Source organism: Periophthalmus magnuspinnatus, chromosome 6 (assembly GCF_009829125.3).
Source record: "Periophthalmus magnuspinnatus isolate fPerMag1 chromosome 6, fPerMag1.2.pri, whole genome shotgun sequence".
Taxonomy (NCBI): domain Eukaryota; kingdom Metazoa; phylum Chordata; class Actinopteri; order Gobiiformes; family Gobiidae; genus Periophthalmus; species Periophthalmus magnuspinnatus.
Genome location: NC_047131.1, coordinates 25,957,288 through 25,974,870, shown reverse-complemented (window position 1 = coordinate 25,974,870; position 17,583 = coordinate 25,957,288). Strand labels below are relative to the sequence as shown.

Below are 17,583 nucleotides of genomic sequence, written 5' to 3'. Positions count from 1 at the left end.
ACTTCCTCCTCTTAATTATCCCTACAGCTTCATCCACACTGCTGTCTCCACATTATTTACTTTGGAGGTGCATTCAACATGTTTCTCTTTAGTTTTTAATTTTCTCTATTTTTTGCTTACAATATATTTTTTAACAGCATCAATATTTCTTTCTACACTTTTCCAGCAAAAGGGTAGCTACATTCTCTGTTTATTGGGTCCTGTTGCCCACAAAAAACTCGGGATGCAATTCCGATTCCCACAGTCACAATTCCCAATACTGTCTTAATCCAGTGTCTGTATACACTGGTGTATGAATGTGTGTGTTAATGAGTGAGTGGTTCCATCATGTAAAGCGCTTCAAGTGCCTTGAAGGTAGAAAAGTACTATATAAAATGTGACCACTTATCATTTAATTTGAATTCATTATGTTTGCTGAAGCCTGCTGTGAGAATGAGAGGCCTAGTATTACATAATACTTGCAGCTAGGCTCCAGGTGGGCTGTGATAGCAGTTTATGGGTGATGTCCGATAGCTTTCTCTGTCACTAATCTGCGATTGCTCACGACCAGGATTGTCCCCTGACCTTCAGGTGCTAGTGGTTAATCCTGTTATGTGCTGGGCCGTAGTGGAGTCCAGGTAGAACTGTGGCTGTGTCGCACTCTGGAGCTCTGCAGCAGCGGCATGCCGAACCACCTGTAGAACAGCAGGTAAGAAAAACCACACTATATACACCCAAAAAGACCGTCACTATGCTTAGTTTGTAAATAGAGATTAAAATACACTTGGTACAAAATCAGCTGTGCAGACAGGAGCAAGATCATGCAGTTGAGCTCCTATAATGCATTGATTTAAAAAGCCCTTTATTTTAGTAAGCTACTCATTTCTGAAATTCCAAACAGTTTTGGTCTGCCTATAGTAATTTAATCTATATATGATTTATATTCCTTATACCTATTAAACTTGGATGCGCTCTTCCAGACCCAGATTTTTCATTATAACCCCTTTTGTCAAATAATTTTGTGGTAGAATGTGCAGCTAAACTTTGTTAAAAAATTATTTGAATGATCACTTGTGCTATACTCAGGAAGCTCAGCATGGCGTCTAGGTTTAGTGGATTAAGCCAATAGGCTGATAAACTGTCAAAGAGGAGCGGACATTATAGATTAATTATTCCTCCCTTGAGGAATTGACTTTCTCTCATGCATCATTCTTAATTGGGACAAACTTTTATGCTTTTGACATGGGGTTTTATGTGCTCGTGTTTAACTGGCTTAGAGCTTGAACCCTGTGTAACCTGGTGACTAAATCATCTTAAGGACAGGTCATGGAATATCAGCCTTGCATTTGACTTTTGAACCATGCGATCTCTGCATAATACATACAGAAGCATCTTTGATATTGGCCAACATTTTAACTGTGACTACACAGGCCCCTCATGACTTTGTTTTATTGCTTAGACATATTTTTATTTGAGACTCGGACTGATAAAAAATAATCAATTATTTGCGGGCCACCCCATGTTCACTGATAATGTTGTTCTCTTAGACCTCATGAGCCCCATTTGAATGAAGCAGGTGCTTAAGTGTAGTATAATCAAGTATATCTGATGATGAGAAAGATTGTTAAGTTTTTCTTTGATTACCAGGATGTTCAACTGGGTGGTGAAAGTGGTCCCTCAGCCCCCGGAAGCCCCTATTGTGGAAGAACCTGTTAAGGCTCCTGTAAGACAAACAACATTTTACTATACCATGCAATAAACATGAATATATTTGAATAGACTTAAATTCATCAAATAAAAAGCAAATACAAGTCTTATTGGTGATATTAGCCTTAACTGAGAGAACAAATCGAAGTAATATAGTTGAATGACACTGTGGCTAAACCAGATAACTAAACCTGAAAAATCACTTTATTTCTAGGTGAAGAATCCACAAAAAGTAAAGGAAGGTAAGAGATGTTAATATGATATTTTTGTAGTCTGTGTGAAGCCATTGTAACTGGAGTTTTGCTTCAGTTCCCCCAGTAAAGAGTCCACCTTTGAAGAATACTGATGAAGTTTCCTTAGACAGGTGAGCTTTTATGCTTGTTAAGTAAGCATGAGCAAAACTGTGATACCTGTTCATTAATGTATCTATTTGTTTATTTATTTGTTTATCTGCTACAGCCAAAATCAAAGTGGAGTTTTGGGCTGGTTGTCCAATGGGTTTGCCAGTGCACTGCCACAGCCTGCTGGATCCCCTCGACTCAGCAGGGCAGATGTGAGTCATTACTAAGGTTATTCTAAACCAGTGGTTCTTAGCCTTGTTGGAGGTACTGAACCCCACCAGTTTCATATGCACATTCACCGAACCCTTCTTTATTGAAAAATAAAATATTATTTTTTTCAAGACATAAGTATGTTTTACTGGTGCACAAAATTAACCATGCATAACATCACTGTGTTCAAAGAATAAAACCAGTACAATGCATGAACTCACAACAAATTACATACACACCTTTTTACAAAGACATCACCTTTTTTAATACTACCACACTGAAATTATTTTAATTTTTAACCTTATGTATTCCAATAATGAACTTATTGTGTTTGTGGTATTTATTATTTTTAACATTTTAACACACACCCATCACCTAATTTCCATCAGGCAAGAATAATAATGAATATTTACTGCAAATCAGTGTGACATCTGCTGTTGCCTTTGAGAGACCAGTTCAGAAATGCATGGCTTCACCTTGGCCACTCTCATGTCATTTTCACAGCAAAGTCTGTTCCTTTTCTTCGTTTTTATGTCGTTTTATGTTTTTATGCTGTTCGAACAGCTCATTTAAGTCGGGCAGGTACTTCGATAGGCACATCAAAGGGTGCATTTGTCGAATTGGGACACGGCCAATGTCTGGAGACGCTTGCAGTCTGCGAATCATATGAGTCAGGTGTGTGTCTTGACCTCTGCCAAACCCCTGAGACTGACTCACCAAACCCCTAGGGTTCGATCGAACCCAGGTTAAGAACCACTGTTCTAAACTGTTATATATTCCAATTGTGATTCACAACAGTTTATTTTTTTCTTTTTTCTTTCCTTTTTCTAGGGTGAAAAGGGGTAAGTGTCATAGAGGACTGTAAAAATAATATAAATGTTTTAGATAATGATAAGATATAATCTCTCTAACACAGGTCAGGAGTGCTTGGATGGGTGTCCCAGGGCCTAAACAATATGCTCCCTCAGCCTGATGAGAAATACAGAGAGAGTCCTGAAGTCTTCACCGAGGAACACACTGAGGCAAGGAACACACTGAAAGTATTAAAAATAAGGACTAGTATTGTGTCTATAAATTACAAATAATGAATTTCATGTTTTCAGGTTTATGATGTGCAAACAATGCCAGGTATGGTATAGTGGTTTAAAGTATTTACCAGTCTATGTAAAACAATGCTTGAGTTGTTTGTGTTTTACATATTGCTTCATTTTAATTATTTGTACTGATGTTTTAGCAGATTTTGATCCCTTACCTCATATCCCTGTGGTGGAGATGGTATCAGATGATGAAGAAGTTAATGACCGGTCAGGTTCGTTCCCACCAAAGTAAGTGAATGCCACTCTTCCCTGGCATGACAAAAGTTTTAGACATGTAAAGTATCACATATATAACAACTAATGTGTGTGTGGGTGTGGGGGTGTGTGTGTGTGTGTGTATGTGTGTGTGTGTGTGTGTTTTTGTTTGTTTGTTTTCTAATTTGCAGGGTTGGCCAATGGCTAAAACAAATTCTGCCTCAACCAGTTCCGCCTGGTTCAGTGATTTGTGAACCTTCAAATTCATCTCCCTGCTCACTGGACAAAAGTATGCGCAGTAGTAGTTTAAAAAATAAAATTTATGCAATCATTTCAGATTCTGAATAAACTGTGTCTATTCACAACCAGGGATACACCAGATAATTTTCCAACTGAATGATCTTTCTTTTGCAGCCTTATCTCCTCCTCCTGAGTCTCTAAGTGGCATCTCACTGGACACTGATGGCAAAGTGGGAAGGTAAATACTTCTGTGCTCCATCTCAAATTAGATTATAAATGTGCAGTAGGACTGGCATGTTTGTAACAGACTGTCTCCCATAGTATGGTTGGCTGGTTTGTGTCAGGCTTTGGACTGAAGATGCCTCAGCCTGCTGCACCATGTAAAGACGGTGCTGATGTAAGTTGCACTTCCTTGTTATGCTAACATTCATAAAGAGTATAGTTTTAACTTGTATTTTGTTTTAGGGGGCTGCGGATGTTCTACAGAAAGGTAAGTTTTGGATATCATTTCTATGCTTGTTGTATAAACCTTTTTCCAGTGTCACAACATACACTCATTCAATCAAGTGGATCAACACATTTTTGGAAACGTAGCATTTTTTTGTGTTTTACTCCTAGTTTTCCTGGGTGTTATTGGTGGGCCATTCGCAGGTTAACTCAGTCCCTCTTCTCCTTCTGTTTCAGGGGGGAAGGTGCTGCGAGCCCCTTAAACAGCAGGAGAAGACAACTGGGTGACCAGCGCTTCTCTCAAAAAGACCAACTCCATTTTTAATTGTTGTTGGCACATAAATTAGGCAGCTGCAGAAGAATATATACATATATATATTCAACTCACCTTACTGTATTTAATACAGTCGTACGTGAATGTACTTTATCATTGTAAAATAGACCTGTATTAGTGTGATAATGATGTTTTAGTATTTTTAAACATTTGCACATTTTCTGTATAACAGAAAAATAGTAATTGCCATTTATTTACAAAGTGCACAAACAAACATGTTATTTTACTGTAACTGTAAACTCAAGGCAGCATTATGTGTGTATTATAATTTGATGCAACTTTCTATTCTGTTGAAAATGGTTTAGTTTGTCATGTAAGTAATATATAATTCTATGATATACTTTCAAAATTATTTTTTTAATTCAACGTAGACCGTGTGTGTGTTTGTTTGGTTTTTTTTTTTGTTTTTTTTTTTACCTTTTACAAAATGACAAAAATAAATCAAACAAATTTTATTTACTAGTTACTCAACTTTTAACTATTCGCTTAATATTTCCCTGAAAATCTGTATAGTCACTTACTGTCGATTTATATTATAGGAATGAAAAGTTGGTTTATAATCACACTCCCACTTTAAATTAATTCAATATTAAGTCACCCACTTGCACAAAACATGTTATGAACATTTTAAGACCTCATCTTGGATCCACTTGATTGTTAATGACCTTGAAAATGGGTTTGATGTGTAAATTATGACCTGGAAATTTGGTGGTCAATTCGGTCCTTCTTTGCTCTCTATAACATACGTCACTGTTATATAAAGATTGGACCAACAATAAAGATTCACTCAGATAAACAAGAAGTATCTCCTCTTGTGAGTTCTTAAGTCTGACATCAGCTCTGTACTGTATTGATCAGGAGTATAATAAGCATTTTTTTTTTTCTAAAGTTGAATGGATGGCAAGACAATGTTCACAATAGATCCACAGTAAAATATAAACTATGTCTTAGGTGACTTGACTTTTCATAAATGTATTTTTAATGCATTTTGAATAGCTAATAACACTTTTATAACACTTTAACAAGATAGAGATAGACCTCAGGCCGTGGACCACCACAGTCATAATTATAGTAGTGGTACAACTATGTACAGCTGTTTATTTTCCTTTAGCATCATCCAGACTGCAGCCTGACATGGTGCTGGAGGATGTGGAGTCAGACACTGAATGTCAGCAGAAACGTGAACACAACCCCAACAGTGCAGTAATTCCAGCCACATCCCTGATCCCCCCTTCACCTGCCTCTAATCAAAAGACCACAACAGCAGAAGCACCTCCAAGTGCCACCAATATCTCCCAGGAAGATGCTGAAACCCAGACAGGCCGCTGGACACCTTTTATTGAAAGCATCAAGAGGGAGGCTGAAGATGTGGCTCTGGCTACAATGGAGGAAAGGTAAAGCAGTGGATTAATTAAATTCTTCTCCGTGAGCTCGTCCAGCTCTTTAATGTTGCTCTTTCTCCAGATTGCTGCAGGAGCGCCTGGAGATGGCTCGTATGGCTGAAGAAGTGGCCAGGCATACAGCTGAGATGGCCATTAGGCAGATGGCCTCAGAGGGACAGTCCATTAAGTTTTCACTGAGCAGCCAAGATCTGCTGGAAGAGCCTGATGTTGAGTAAGGCCTTATTTCTTTATATTTAACTTGTGCAGGGTACCACAAGCCAATGCATGTCTTGGATTGACACTAACAGCCTATGTTATGGTCAGGCTGCCTGTGGCACAAGAGGACGAAACTGAAGAGGAGCATAGTAAAATTTCAAAGTGAGCATTTTTGTCTATTACCAAACCACTCTTTGAAATATATCTATGTAATCCCTCAGTTATCCAGGTCTGATCCATAGCAAAAGACGAAGTTCGAATCTGTCAAACGGACAAATCGTTGTAGGAGTGAAGACATTTCGCTGCTCATCTACGTCGCTTGTTCAGTTCTGGTCAGATTACGGCTGAGGCTCACTATCTTCAAAGGAGTGGTTAGTGGCTTTGAGATGGAGATGTATGGCGGACTGGGGTCCAGAGGATCCCAGTCTGCCAGGAATGGGGGCCTCAGACATCCCCCATCTATAACATCCTCCGACCCAAAACAAACAAAGAGAACAATAGCATGGTCGTTAAAGGTTGAATAGGGTCGTTTAAGTTGAAACTGGAGACAATAGCTGTTTACAGTTTCAGTGTAGTTAGTCCCACTCCCCAGATAGATATAAGGCAGTGTCCACCAGCAATCTGACCAGAACTGAAGAAGTGGCTTGGATGAGCAGCAAAACGTCTTCTCTCCTACAACATTTGTCTAGTTGACAGATTCAAACTTCGACTTTTGCTCTTTGAAATATACTTTTGTTGTTTTAAATCAATTGCATGTCATGTTGTTTTATCTATGCTATATATGCCTATAACCTCAAACCTATGCAGCCACTCTATAGACACTTGTTGAATTGACACTAACAATTTATGATATGATCAGGATGCCTGTGCTACAAGAATCTGAAGAGGAGCAAAGTAAAATATCAGAGTAAGCCCTTTTTTTTCTTTTACCAAAACACTTGTTTAAAACCTAGTGCATGTAATGATACTTATAATGGGCATATATGAAGGAGTCAAAAGTAACTAATTGCACTAATGTTACTTTAAATGGGTAGATTTTTTTTTCACGCATATAATAATTGTATATTAAAACAACTCAATTCAAAATATACTTATCTAAAACGGTACTAAAATACAGCAATAGGCTCTACTTTTAATTTTCCTACATTTTTCAGTACTCTTTCCACTACTGCATATAATAGGTGAACTTTCAACCACCCTCGTAAACACTTGTTGGTGTCGCCCAGTGCTCACCTGGCTATCATTCCCTCCATTTCCCGTGGGTGCTCGTTACGTGATCAGATGGCCTGTTCCGCGCATCTTCAGCATCACCGCGCGCCTCCGTAGCGACCGCAGCTTCACTTAGCAACGCTCCTCGCATTCAGCGTTGCCCTGGTAACCGCGCACCTGCACCTGCCTCTCGATGTCCTCACGCGACGGACGCAAACAACAAGAGCATTATTCAGGAGTTTCTTTTAGGAAATGCATCATGGCGCGTCACTTCTAACTGCTGTAGCCTAACGATTCATCTCAGGGTTGGCCGGGAATAATGATGTAAAAAGTGAGTGGCTTCATCTGCATTTTTGTTAAATTTGTTGTAAAATTGTATCGTTTTACCTTCAACGTCACCAGGGTTTATCTTTTACAGCGCAACAGGTTGTGACAGATTTGACTATCCCGCTAGCCTGAACGCTAACAGCTATTTCCCTCCTAATCCCTCTTTTTTCTTTTTTTGTTTTGGGTAATTTTAGGCAACTATTACATTTAAGTATGTTTGCCCCTCGTTGTACAGAAAAGAAACAACACTTGCTTTGGATGCGACGTCTGCGAATTGCGAGGGACCTCCTCTAAATGAACCAGGTAGCCAGAATCTACAGACTCAGATATCACATACTTTGCATGCTTAAACAACTTGATTAACATGTTTAATTGGTTTAGAGCTCATCCAGCAAGTACAAGCAGAGTCACTGAAAAGCGAATCACAGGTTGAATCCAAGGTTGTTCCAGATCTCTGCCCAGATCCCGTCCCTGAACCACCCCCAGAGCCACAGTCTCCACATGAGGCCCAAGAAGCCACTTCATCGAATGCACCAGTGACCAAGCAGCCAAAGGGAGCAGGAGAGAACGGTCAAACCAACTGTACAGAAAAACCTGCTGAAAAGGTAATGGTATACTATGCTTATTATTTTTTACCCTTTTGCACAAATATCTCACATTGTTAAACGTGTAAATCTTGTAATTTATTAATTGTAGGAGGAAGAAGCTGAAGATGGCTGTGGTGGTATGTACAGGTCTAATTTGTTGGAGCACATAGGTTGTGTTCATGTTCTGCAATTTGTTGATGTCATAATTTCAGGTGGAGGGCAGGGGCTTATGTAACTATGTGGGTGGGGATTTACTGTTTTTGAAAGAAATATGCAAACATAAAATCCTAAAATGCGGCACTACTTTCTGAATCTAGTGTGTAAAGATAATTTATTTTTGTTCATTTGTGCTGACAAAGAAGATGCTGAACTTTGTGTCAGTTTTAGTCTCATGTGAATAGGCCCAGTAATTGCAGATCTTAACAATAAATCAGGTTAAAACCATCTGGAATCTGACAGTTACAGCATATTCTGCCATAGACTTGTCATCCAGTTCAGTTTTAAACTATAGGGAGAATGACAGAATGTTGTGATGTCATGTAAATGTAACCTAATCTTAGGTCTGATTAGCTTGCCTGATTTGCACTGACTTGTTTGCCTGTCCCACTTCTAGCTCCAGTCAGCTGCGAATCTTTTAAAAACTGCCTGATGCGCTTGCCTTACAATTCCGAATGCTTAGGCAACATCAACGCTTTCTTCAAAGAGAACGGCATCTCCTTCCCCAAATGTTCTTCCATGCCTAGATGTCCTACCCAGATTTCAGAAATCACCAAGTACCTGCCCTCCGTCCCTCCCCTTCAACTGCCGCAGGAGTTCTCCCAGATAAGACTAACCCAAATACCCCAAAATATTGCCCAGACCGTGAGCAACCTTCTGCCTAAAAGCTCAGAGGGTGCGGATACCCCTAGTTTCTCTGGAATCACGCAGACCTTATCCAGTATCCCACAAAAACTATCCCAGATTCCCACTCGCACCGGACAATACTTGGGGAACATTCGCAACCGCCTCAACAGCCTTATGCCTCAAGATGCCTAAAAAAACAAGTCAACAACAGCAAAAACAAAACAGCAGTGTGCAAGATGTAGAACTCAACAAACTTGTGCGGCACTCTCCCCTCACTACTCCACACCCTTCTTCCCTACAGTCCCGTTCCCCATCTCCCTCTTCTCTCACTGGCAGCAATCTTGAGTTACCTAATGTTCCCTCATACCCCCGCCTGCCCCCGATCGTCAGCTCGCCATCCAAACACCTCAAGTCCCGCCAGCTGTCAGGGCTCAGTAACCCCGCCTTCTTCATTGAGGATGACTCAGATTGCTCCCCTCTCAAACCTGCAGGTGAATCTTTAGAAAACTACTTATTGAAATATATAAAATTCTTTTGACAAATAGTATGTAATTTTGAATGTGCTGTATTTTGGATAGTGTTGACGCTGTAATGTGTAATATTTTCTGATTATTTGACACTTCAGTTTTCACTTTAAACTTCAAGAGCTGTCAGAGTGAAGCTGACACATTTTTGTCTGACAGAACGGTGTCAGTGTACCAGACAGATTAGCTGACCAGCGGAGGTAGTTCTCTCAGCTGTACTCTTCTGTCCCAGTTCAGAAGTGGATCCTACTGTCTTAGACTTAGGGGGTTGGTAGACTTATAGGTTATGGTAAATCTTCTCCTGCTCTGCTGCTTACTGCCCTCTGCTGTGTGCATGAATTATTTTTAACTGACACAATTACAAATATTACTTGTTTTAAAGTTTTTTTATGTCCTCCTCCAGAAAGCTCCATCAGTCTCCGCCCTGCAGTGAATGTGGAAGATGTGGACTCAGATCATGAGAGAATAAGACCAGGATGTGCAGGGGGAGCAGGAGAGGAGCCCAGGGCCCCAAACCTTCAAGACCCCAAACTCACAACACTCACGGTCCCAGTGACCCCAGCTGGAGGTCGCCAGAGGTGAAGTTCTCTCTTTAATAGGCTGTACCTATTTGGCCCATTTGAGTCCTGGAGTTTTATGAAGTTAAATATAATATGTATTGTAAAATATAAATAATGTAATGTAGCATCACAAAACGATTTTTTAATACAAGGCCCAGCCAAATAGTGAATATATTTATATATTTTTAAATATTTTCTCTTTGTTTCTTCTTTCACTTCTCATCTGCAGCAAAGGGGATAAAGAGTAAGAAAATCACTTTCATGCAGTGTTGTTGTTTAACATATTAAGTTTCCACAAGCTTAGACACTGGCAATGTATTTAATTCAATTCAAAACTACATCCCTTAGATTGTGTCTGTTATTGAGGTCTTTGTTTTGATCCAAAATCAAAATATTTTAATTTTACTACATTTAGTTACAGTATATACATATATGTGTATGGTCACATACATTAAATATTCTAAGCTAAATCTTGTATTGTATTTCTACCAGTAAATACCACAGTTTTTGGACCAAAACATGGCTGTTTTGTGTGTTGTATGTCCTGCAGAGTCTATGCACATGGGAACTCAGAACATACAGTGTTGTTTTGTTATGTATTTTACTTTGGTTTGGTAACTTGTTAAATGTTGCATGTATTGGCTTTGGATGTCCTTTTGATTATTGCATAAATATGAATATAAATAGCCAAATAAAGCAGATGCAAAATTGTGGGTCTGTTGTCACTGTTACTTTGCTACGTGTTTTAGATTTACCTTATTCCATGTTTTAGACTTTCTTAACTGTGTTTTGAAATATCATTCTTAACATGTTTTTCTAAATATCATTAACAATAGTGGAAAGCGTCGTAGGACATTTGCCAGTCGAATGTAAGTTAAGTCTTTAATGCAGTTTTCTGTCACAAACACATATAACTATAATTTGTGTTCAACATAACATTTTGGATCTTCATTGTTAACTGAACTTTTTGAACACTATGACAGAATGTATTCTCAAAGTGAAGATGATGATGAGGAGGGAAGCATCCCTGTCAGAGCCTGGCCGAGCCAGTCCAGTCTGCACAGTGATGATGTGTGAGTGCAGCATGTTTCTTAACACTATAGATATGAATGTGTATTGTGCAATAAGGATTTTTAAATGTTCTTCCAGTCTCAAAGAGCGGCCTACATCTTCAGCTAGTCAGACCAGTGCAGTGGTCAACGAGCGTCTGCAAGAGCTGATCAAAATGTTCAAAGAGAGAACGGAGAAGGCCAAAGAGAAACTTATAGACCCAGATAGCTCAGATGAAGACAGCATTGTCCAGTGTGAGTGCCATAAACATACAGTACAAACATTTGTGAAGGTTTACTTTCAGTATCCCCTTTCTTCTGCCTTAGCTCCTCCTCAGGCCCCAACATCAGTGCCCTCTGGTGTTGACCCAGAGAACAGCACAGATGGAGCGCCCCCAGCAGGATTGTCTGGAGAAGTACAAGAGAATATAGAAGCAGGAGACGCAAAGTCTGGCTGCTGCAAGGTGAAAGTCCCTCGATGGATAAGAGCCTGTATGCACTACCGCTTCCCTGCCAGCATCGACCCCTTCACCAGTGAGAAGCCTCCACCATAGTCACATAGACACCCAAATAACACTGAGGCTGCACTGTTTTTACTAGCCTAGAGATGCTGTAGTCAAAACTTTTCCTTTTTTTGTATTCCTTCATGCTTTCCTGCAATAGATAGATCATATACATTTAGACTTGATTTTTATTTGTGCCACCTGCAAATCAGAAATGACCTATGAATGAAGCATGAAAGTTACATAGTTCATCATGTGACATTTCTGGTTTGCATGGAGATGTTATTGCTTTATCTGGAATGTTCCACAGCATCATTATCCATCTTGCATGTATCCAATTATGGCTGCCTTTATTACTAAAGAAATGCCTTGAAAAACATGAATTCTTAGAGTGAGGGAGTTTTACCTCTCCAAAGATCTGACCTGTAACTTGGCCTGGCAGCATCACCTGCTTTTTTCTTTATATGTTAGTTAGTTCTCAGTGCACCTTTAACTAACTTGATTACCGGTAACATCTAACTACAAATAGTCTAACTCTCTCTCCATATCCCCAGACCTGATGTATGTGCTGTGGATGTTCTTGGTGTCTTTGGCGTGGAACTGGAATGTTTGGCTTATTCCGGTGCGCTGGGCATTTCCATACCAGACTCCTGACAATATTTACTACTGGCTATTGGCTGATTATGTATGTGACCTCATTTATATTTTGGACATCACTGTTTTTCAACCACGCCTGCAGTTCGTTCGTGGAGGGGACATTGTGGTGAGTGAACTTTAAAGGTGCAATATTTAATTGTTCTGGTGGAGGGTCTGTCACTTATTTGTCTCCATGAAGATATTATTGCTTTAACTGGAATGTTCGACAGTATTACATTAAGCTTACAAATGTTGCATTCATTTATTCAGTCACATCACACTTGTTTGTATTGTTTTATCTGTTTATACTTACTGTAAGCAGACTTGCCTCTTCACAGATCTGTCCTGTAATTTCACATCATAGCATCATCTGCTTGTCTCCATGGAGATCGATTGGTTTAATTCCATACTGTGATACATGCCAGGCAATAATAAAACAATAATATCTCATATAATATGGAGAAAAACAAGTGGCAAACCAGAAAAGTTTCATAGTACACTTTTAATTTAAAAAATGTGTATGTCAAATGTCAAAATAATATGCCAACCATGATACTTCTGTGTAGTGTGACAAAACAGAAATGAGGAAGAATTATATGAAAACAAAGCGCTTCAAGGTAAATTATCATAAACTCCCAATCATAACTCAAACTACTTGTACATATATTTATAATATGTAATTTCTCTTCCATTTCAGTTGGATGTGATTAGTCTGGTACCACTGGAGCTTTTCTATTTTAAAACTGGGATCAACCCTCTGCTTCGGTTGCCCAGGTTGCTAAAGGTGTGACTCTACAAATCACTCTTAGGACATGAGCTTATGCACTTTAAACACGCTGACTAAATGTACCCTACAACCTTGAGTCATGACTTTACATTTCTTATTTTTCAATTTCTCTTTTTCAGATCAACTCATTTTTTGTATTCAATGAGCGCCTAGAGGCAATTTTAACCAAAGCTTACATCTATAGGTCAGTTATGATAATAATAATGTTCATTTCTCTTTGTCCTCAACAAATACTACTATATTGACACTAAAATGCCTATGTTTTGTTCAGGGTGATTCGTACCACAACTTATCTTCTTTACTGTCTCCACTTTAATGCCTGTCTCTATTACTGGGGCTCAGCTTTCAAAGGACTTGGATCAACTAAGTGGGTCTATAATGGAGAAGGAAACAGGTGGGTTACTTGTTTGGATAATACTGTATTTTTAATATAACTTTGTATTTACCTCTAATAAGTTGTAGTGATCATGTTTAATGCTATTTTAATCTAATGTTGCTTGAAATTAACATGTTTTTTTCCAGCTACATTCGGTGCTATTACTTTGCTGTAAAGACCTTGATCACCATTGGAGGTCTACCAGATCCCACCACCCTCTTTGAGATTATCTTCCAACTCATTAATTACTTTGTTGGGGTTTTTGCATTCTCTATAATGATAGGGCAAGTAAGTACAACTGTGTTACTCTGGATATTTTGTTTTGATGAGTGGAAGAAGATGGACAGTTTATCAATTTTTAAATATGAATTTGAATCATTAATTTGTTTCAGATGCGTGATGTAGTTGGTGCAGCCACAGCTAGTCAGACGTACTACCGCACCTGTATGGACAACACAATCAAATACATGTCATCCTATCGCATTCCAAAGGATGTTCAGAACCGTGTAAAAACCTGGTACAACTATACCTGGCAGTCACAAGGCATGCTCGGTGAGAACAATTTGTATTATTTCATGTCTTATTGTGTGCATTCTGTTTTATTTCAATTAAGAAGATGTGTGATTATTTAGGGTTTAAATCATTTAGCAGTCTATGAATAGCATGTTTTTTCTGCTTGTATGCTTATTTGCAAATTGTGCTCAAATTTATATTGCTAGCTTTCAGTAAATCAGTCTATTTTCCATTTCAGATGAGCAGGAGCTACTGACCCAGCTGCCTGATAAAATGCGAATGGATATTGCTATAGATGTGAACTACTCTATTGTAAGCAAAGTTCCACTTTTTCAGGTATGGAAAACTAAATGTGTACTAAATATGTGCAGTGCTGCAGTTGTAAAAAGTGTTTTCTTTCAATTTATAAAAATGTATCTTTTGATATATTTTTCCCTTTTGTGTTCATGTCATAAACAGGGTTGTGATAGACAGATGATCTTTGACATGCTGAAAAGTTTGCGCTCTGTAGTCTACCTTCCAGGAGATTATGTCTGCAAAAAGGTATCTTTATACTTACATTTTACATATATTTTTACATTGCCTATTCAAACCAAATGTGCATTATTTATGGACTTGGTTTCTTGTTTAGGGAGAGGTGGGCCGTGAGATGTACATTATAAAAGCAGGAGAAGTTCAAGTGGTTGGAGGACCTGATGGAAAGACAGTCTTTGTTACTCTCAGAGCAGGGTCTGTCTTTGGGGAGATCAGGTAGCTAATAAATGGTCATAACACATGTTGTCAAAGCCACATGTTTATGAGCATCTGCCTGTTAGTTTGCTTGCAGTCGGTGGGGGAAACCGGCGCACGGCCAATGTAATTGCTCATGGATTTGCCAATCTCTTTATCCTGGACAAGAGGGATCTCAACGAAATCCTGGTTCACTATCCTGAATCTAAGAAGCTGCTCCGCAAGAAGGCCAGGTTAGGCAATAAATACATGGTGGCTTTACATTTCTGTATTCCTATTCAATAACAAAGGCTTCATGTTTAAATATCAGAAAAATGCTTAACAAAGGCAAGAAACCTGAGCCTAAAGAAGAGCCCAAGGAGGTCCCCACTGCTCCAGTTCAAGCTGAGACGCCCAAATTATTAAGAGCAGCTCTGGAGATGACAGAGCGATCCACGGGACTCAGAGGAGCTTTGGCTAAAGTGAAGGAAAAGACAAACAAGTCCAGCATCTCATTACAGGTAAGACATTAGACATTATCACAGAGGTCACAGAGAAGGAAGTTATGCTGTCTCCTTTTATTCTAGCCATCCATAGCCTCCACCAACCCCACTCCATCGCCTACCTTCAGCTCTGCTGTTGATAGAGACATAGACACCCCATCACCCCTTTCTAGCAGCTGTGCTTCTCGTCTGAACATGGCCTCTCTGCTGTCCCACAACCCACAAAGTCATCAAGACGGGCAGCACATGGAAGCAGAGAGCAAGGAGGGAGGAGACGGGGTGGACGACACTCAACAAAAATAATGAGGAAGGCGTCAGTGTTTTTCTTCCTAGCATGGTCAACTGAAGCATATACAAAGAAACTCATTTAGAACGTTTGGACACCATTTTTTTTACATTGACCCGTTATCTTCCAGTTGGTTGATCTGTCTTTGCTGTTGTTGAATCTTTAACGTTTACAACTTCTGTTGATAGAAGACATAAAGCCTTATATTTTTGTTTTGTTTGCACAATTGCAAAAAACTGTATTTTATTATGGAGTTAGTCAATTATTTTTTTTGGTTTTGTACATAATTTTGTATGTTTATTTTAAATATATACATTTTAGCCAACAGGATTTATTTATGGGCAGGGCAGATTATAGGAAACTATATGAGATGACATGAGCTGCAGTTTTACCAATTAGCTGTACAAAAATGCAAGATTTTTAGTCTTTATTGAGATAGCCCTAATGTTGTAAATGCCTCTTCAAAATTTGTATGTTTGTGTAAGCTATTTTCTGTATTGCAAAACAATGTTCTTAAAGATCATTATGTATTTACATTGAAAATGTATATTTATTAAAACCAGCTAATCTTACTGCCAGACCATGAGTCAGATAGAGGGATGTATGAGAACTTGATGAATGATCATTGTATAGAAAAAGAAAGCAAGAATAACAGAATTAATGTACATAAATGGTTAACTCTTATTGTAGTTATTTTGTATGTAATTATAATGTAATAAAAGTGGATGTGAGTGTTATGCCAATTATGGTGTTGTAAAATATACGTTTCACAAAACATTTGAATGCCTTCACAGTAGAAAAACAAACAGAATTTTATAAAATCCACAATCAGCTCTCAGGAGGTGGTGGAGCAGCCTGGCGCACTGCTTTGGTCAGAGCTTGCTGGATAACAGGATACAATTTATAGCATCCCTCAATGCAGGTGCGAACCCCAGCTGTCAAAGTCTGTTCAGTCATTTCTCCGTCAGACTGCAGTCCAGAGATCTGATTCAGGCTGGGGAGGAAGGCAACAGTGAGGCCACCTTGATTATCCTGACCTGCTGAACCACCATGATTTTCCTCCAAATATGTAGGGTCCACCACGAAAGAATTCCCATCCTGACGCATAGAACAACCAAGAACAAGGTCGTACATCTCAATCCCTGCATCTGCGAGAGCCAGAGATGCACACGTGACAGCATGCCCCAAAACTGACCCACTGTTCTCCAGAACCATTACATTAACCTCGATCTGTGAGCGGGGATACTTGTGAAGGCACACAGCGGGCTGTAGACTCTCAAGAACCATCAAAGAGAAGTCCTTGTCCTGACTGCCCTGGATCCACGAGCCCCTTTCAGGACAGGAGAACGGAGCAAAGCGCATGTCTGCTGTCAACCTAAACACATAAGACATTTACACCAAGAAATTAGTTACCGAGTGTATGCTCATAAAGTGAATAATTAAGAGTTACTACCTTCCACATTTCATATCAGTTTCATCTTTGCGCTCTGTCTCTCTTGGGCCATAAACGCAGCATATCACCTTAGTATTTCCAGCCTCCATGTACGCGGAGCCTTTGGCTTGACTGACCAGCCCACAGCGGACAAAGACAGGCCGAACGTCAACCTGGTCCCGCTGACGGCCGTCCTCTCTTGTCCCTTGTAAGGGGAGCCTCTCAGCGGCTTGAGGTTTGCGCTGAAACACAGACGGGCTCTGGGAAAGCTCTGGGCCTCTCACACGTTTCGTATCTGTAGGCATGTTTCATCTGTTTTCCTTCCACCGCAGCGTGCAAAATGGTGCAATGCTCAAAAGTATCCCCCAGAAAACTGCCACATACAATAGTTCCACTCATGCGGTTTCCGTTGGTATAACATGCAGCTGAACTAGTCACAAGGAACTACTTTAACTTGCTTGAAGAAAAAAAAAAAACAACAACAGAAAATTAAAACTGTAAAAAAAACTTATCTTAGTGATATTATGACATATATTATGATATTTTTCAAACAGAACAGTACCATTCATTGCATCAGCCAAACCGGTAAATG

General features: G+C 39.3%; 2 protein-coding genes across 2 annotated transcripts; one reads left to right on the top strand and one right to left on the bottom strand.

The window, feature by feature from the left end:
• The first annotated feature begins 1,846 nt into the window (after positions 1 to 1,846).
• On the top strand, positions 1,847 to 15,615 carry LOC117371898 (cyclic nucleotide-gated cation channel beta-1-like). Its single transcript, XM_055222227.1, has 38 exons — positions 1,847 to 1,854; positions 1,970 to 2,050; positions 2,146 to 2,239; positions 3,069 to 3,079; positions 3,154 to 3,259; positions 3,341 to 3,365; positions 3,475 to 3,562; positions 3,721 to 3,818; positions 3,944 to 4,007; positions 4,091 to 4,166; positions 4,235 to 4,259; positions 5,662 to 5,944; positions 6,015 to 6,164; positions 6,257 to 6,310; positions 7,008 to 7,042; positions 8,066 to 8,289; positions 8,381 to 8,408; positions 8,885 to 9,016; positions 9,138 to 9,605; positions 10,042 to 10,216; positions 10,428 to 10,442; positions 11,035 to 11,067; positions 11,182 to 11,271; positions 11,348 to 11,502; positions 11,575 to 11,781; positions 12,305 to 12,513; positions 12,953 to 13,003; positions 13,084 to 13,170; positions 13,293 to 13,357; positions 13,445 to 13,567; positions 13,696 to 13,837; positions 13,942 to 14,101; positions 14,301 to 14,398; positions 14,522 to 14,605; positions 14,694 to 14,812; positions 14,878 to 15,024; positions 15,102 to 15,291; positions 15,358 to 15,615. Exons 1-38 carry the CDS (start codon positions 1,847 to 1,849, stop codon positions 15,574 to 15,576), a joined length of 4,419 nt encoding a protein of 1,472 aa, XP_055078202.1. The 3' UTR covers positions 15,577 to 15,615.
• Positions 15,285 to 17,370, bottom strand: exosc6 (exosome component 6). The gene is made up of 2 exons (XM_033967881.2): positions 17,013 to 17,370; positions 15,285 to 16,934 (listed from the first exon to the last, which is right to left on the bottom strand). The coding sequence occupies exons 1-2, from the start codon at positions 17,294 to 17,296 to the stop codon at positions 16,388 to 16,390; spliced, it is 831 nt and encodes a 276-aa protein (XP_033823772.1). The 5' UTR covers positions 17,297 to 17,370; the 3' UTR covers positions 15,285 to 16,387.
• Between the last annotated feature and the right edge of the window lie 213 nt (positions 17,371 to 17,583).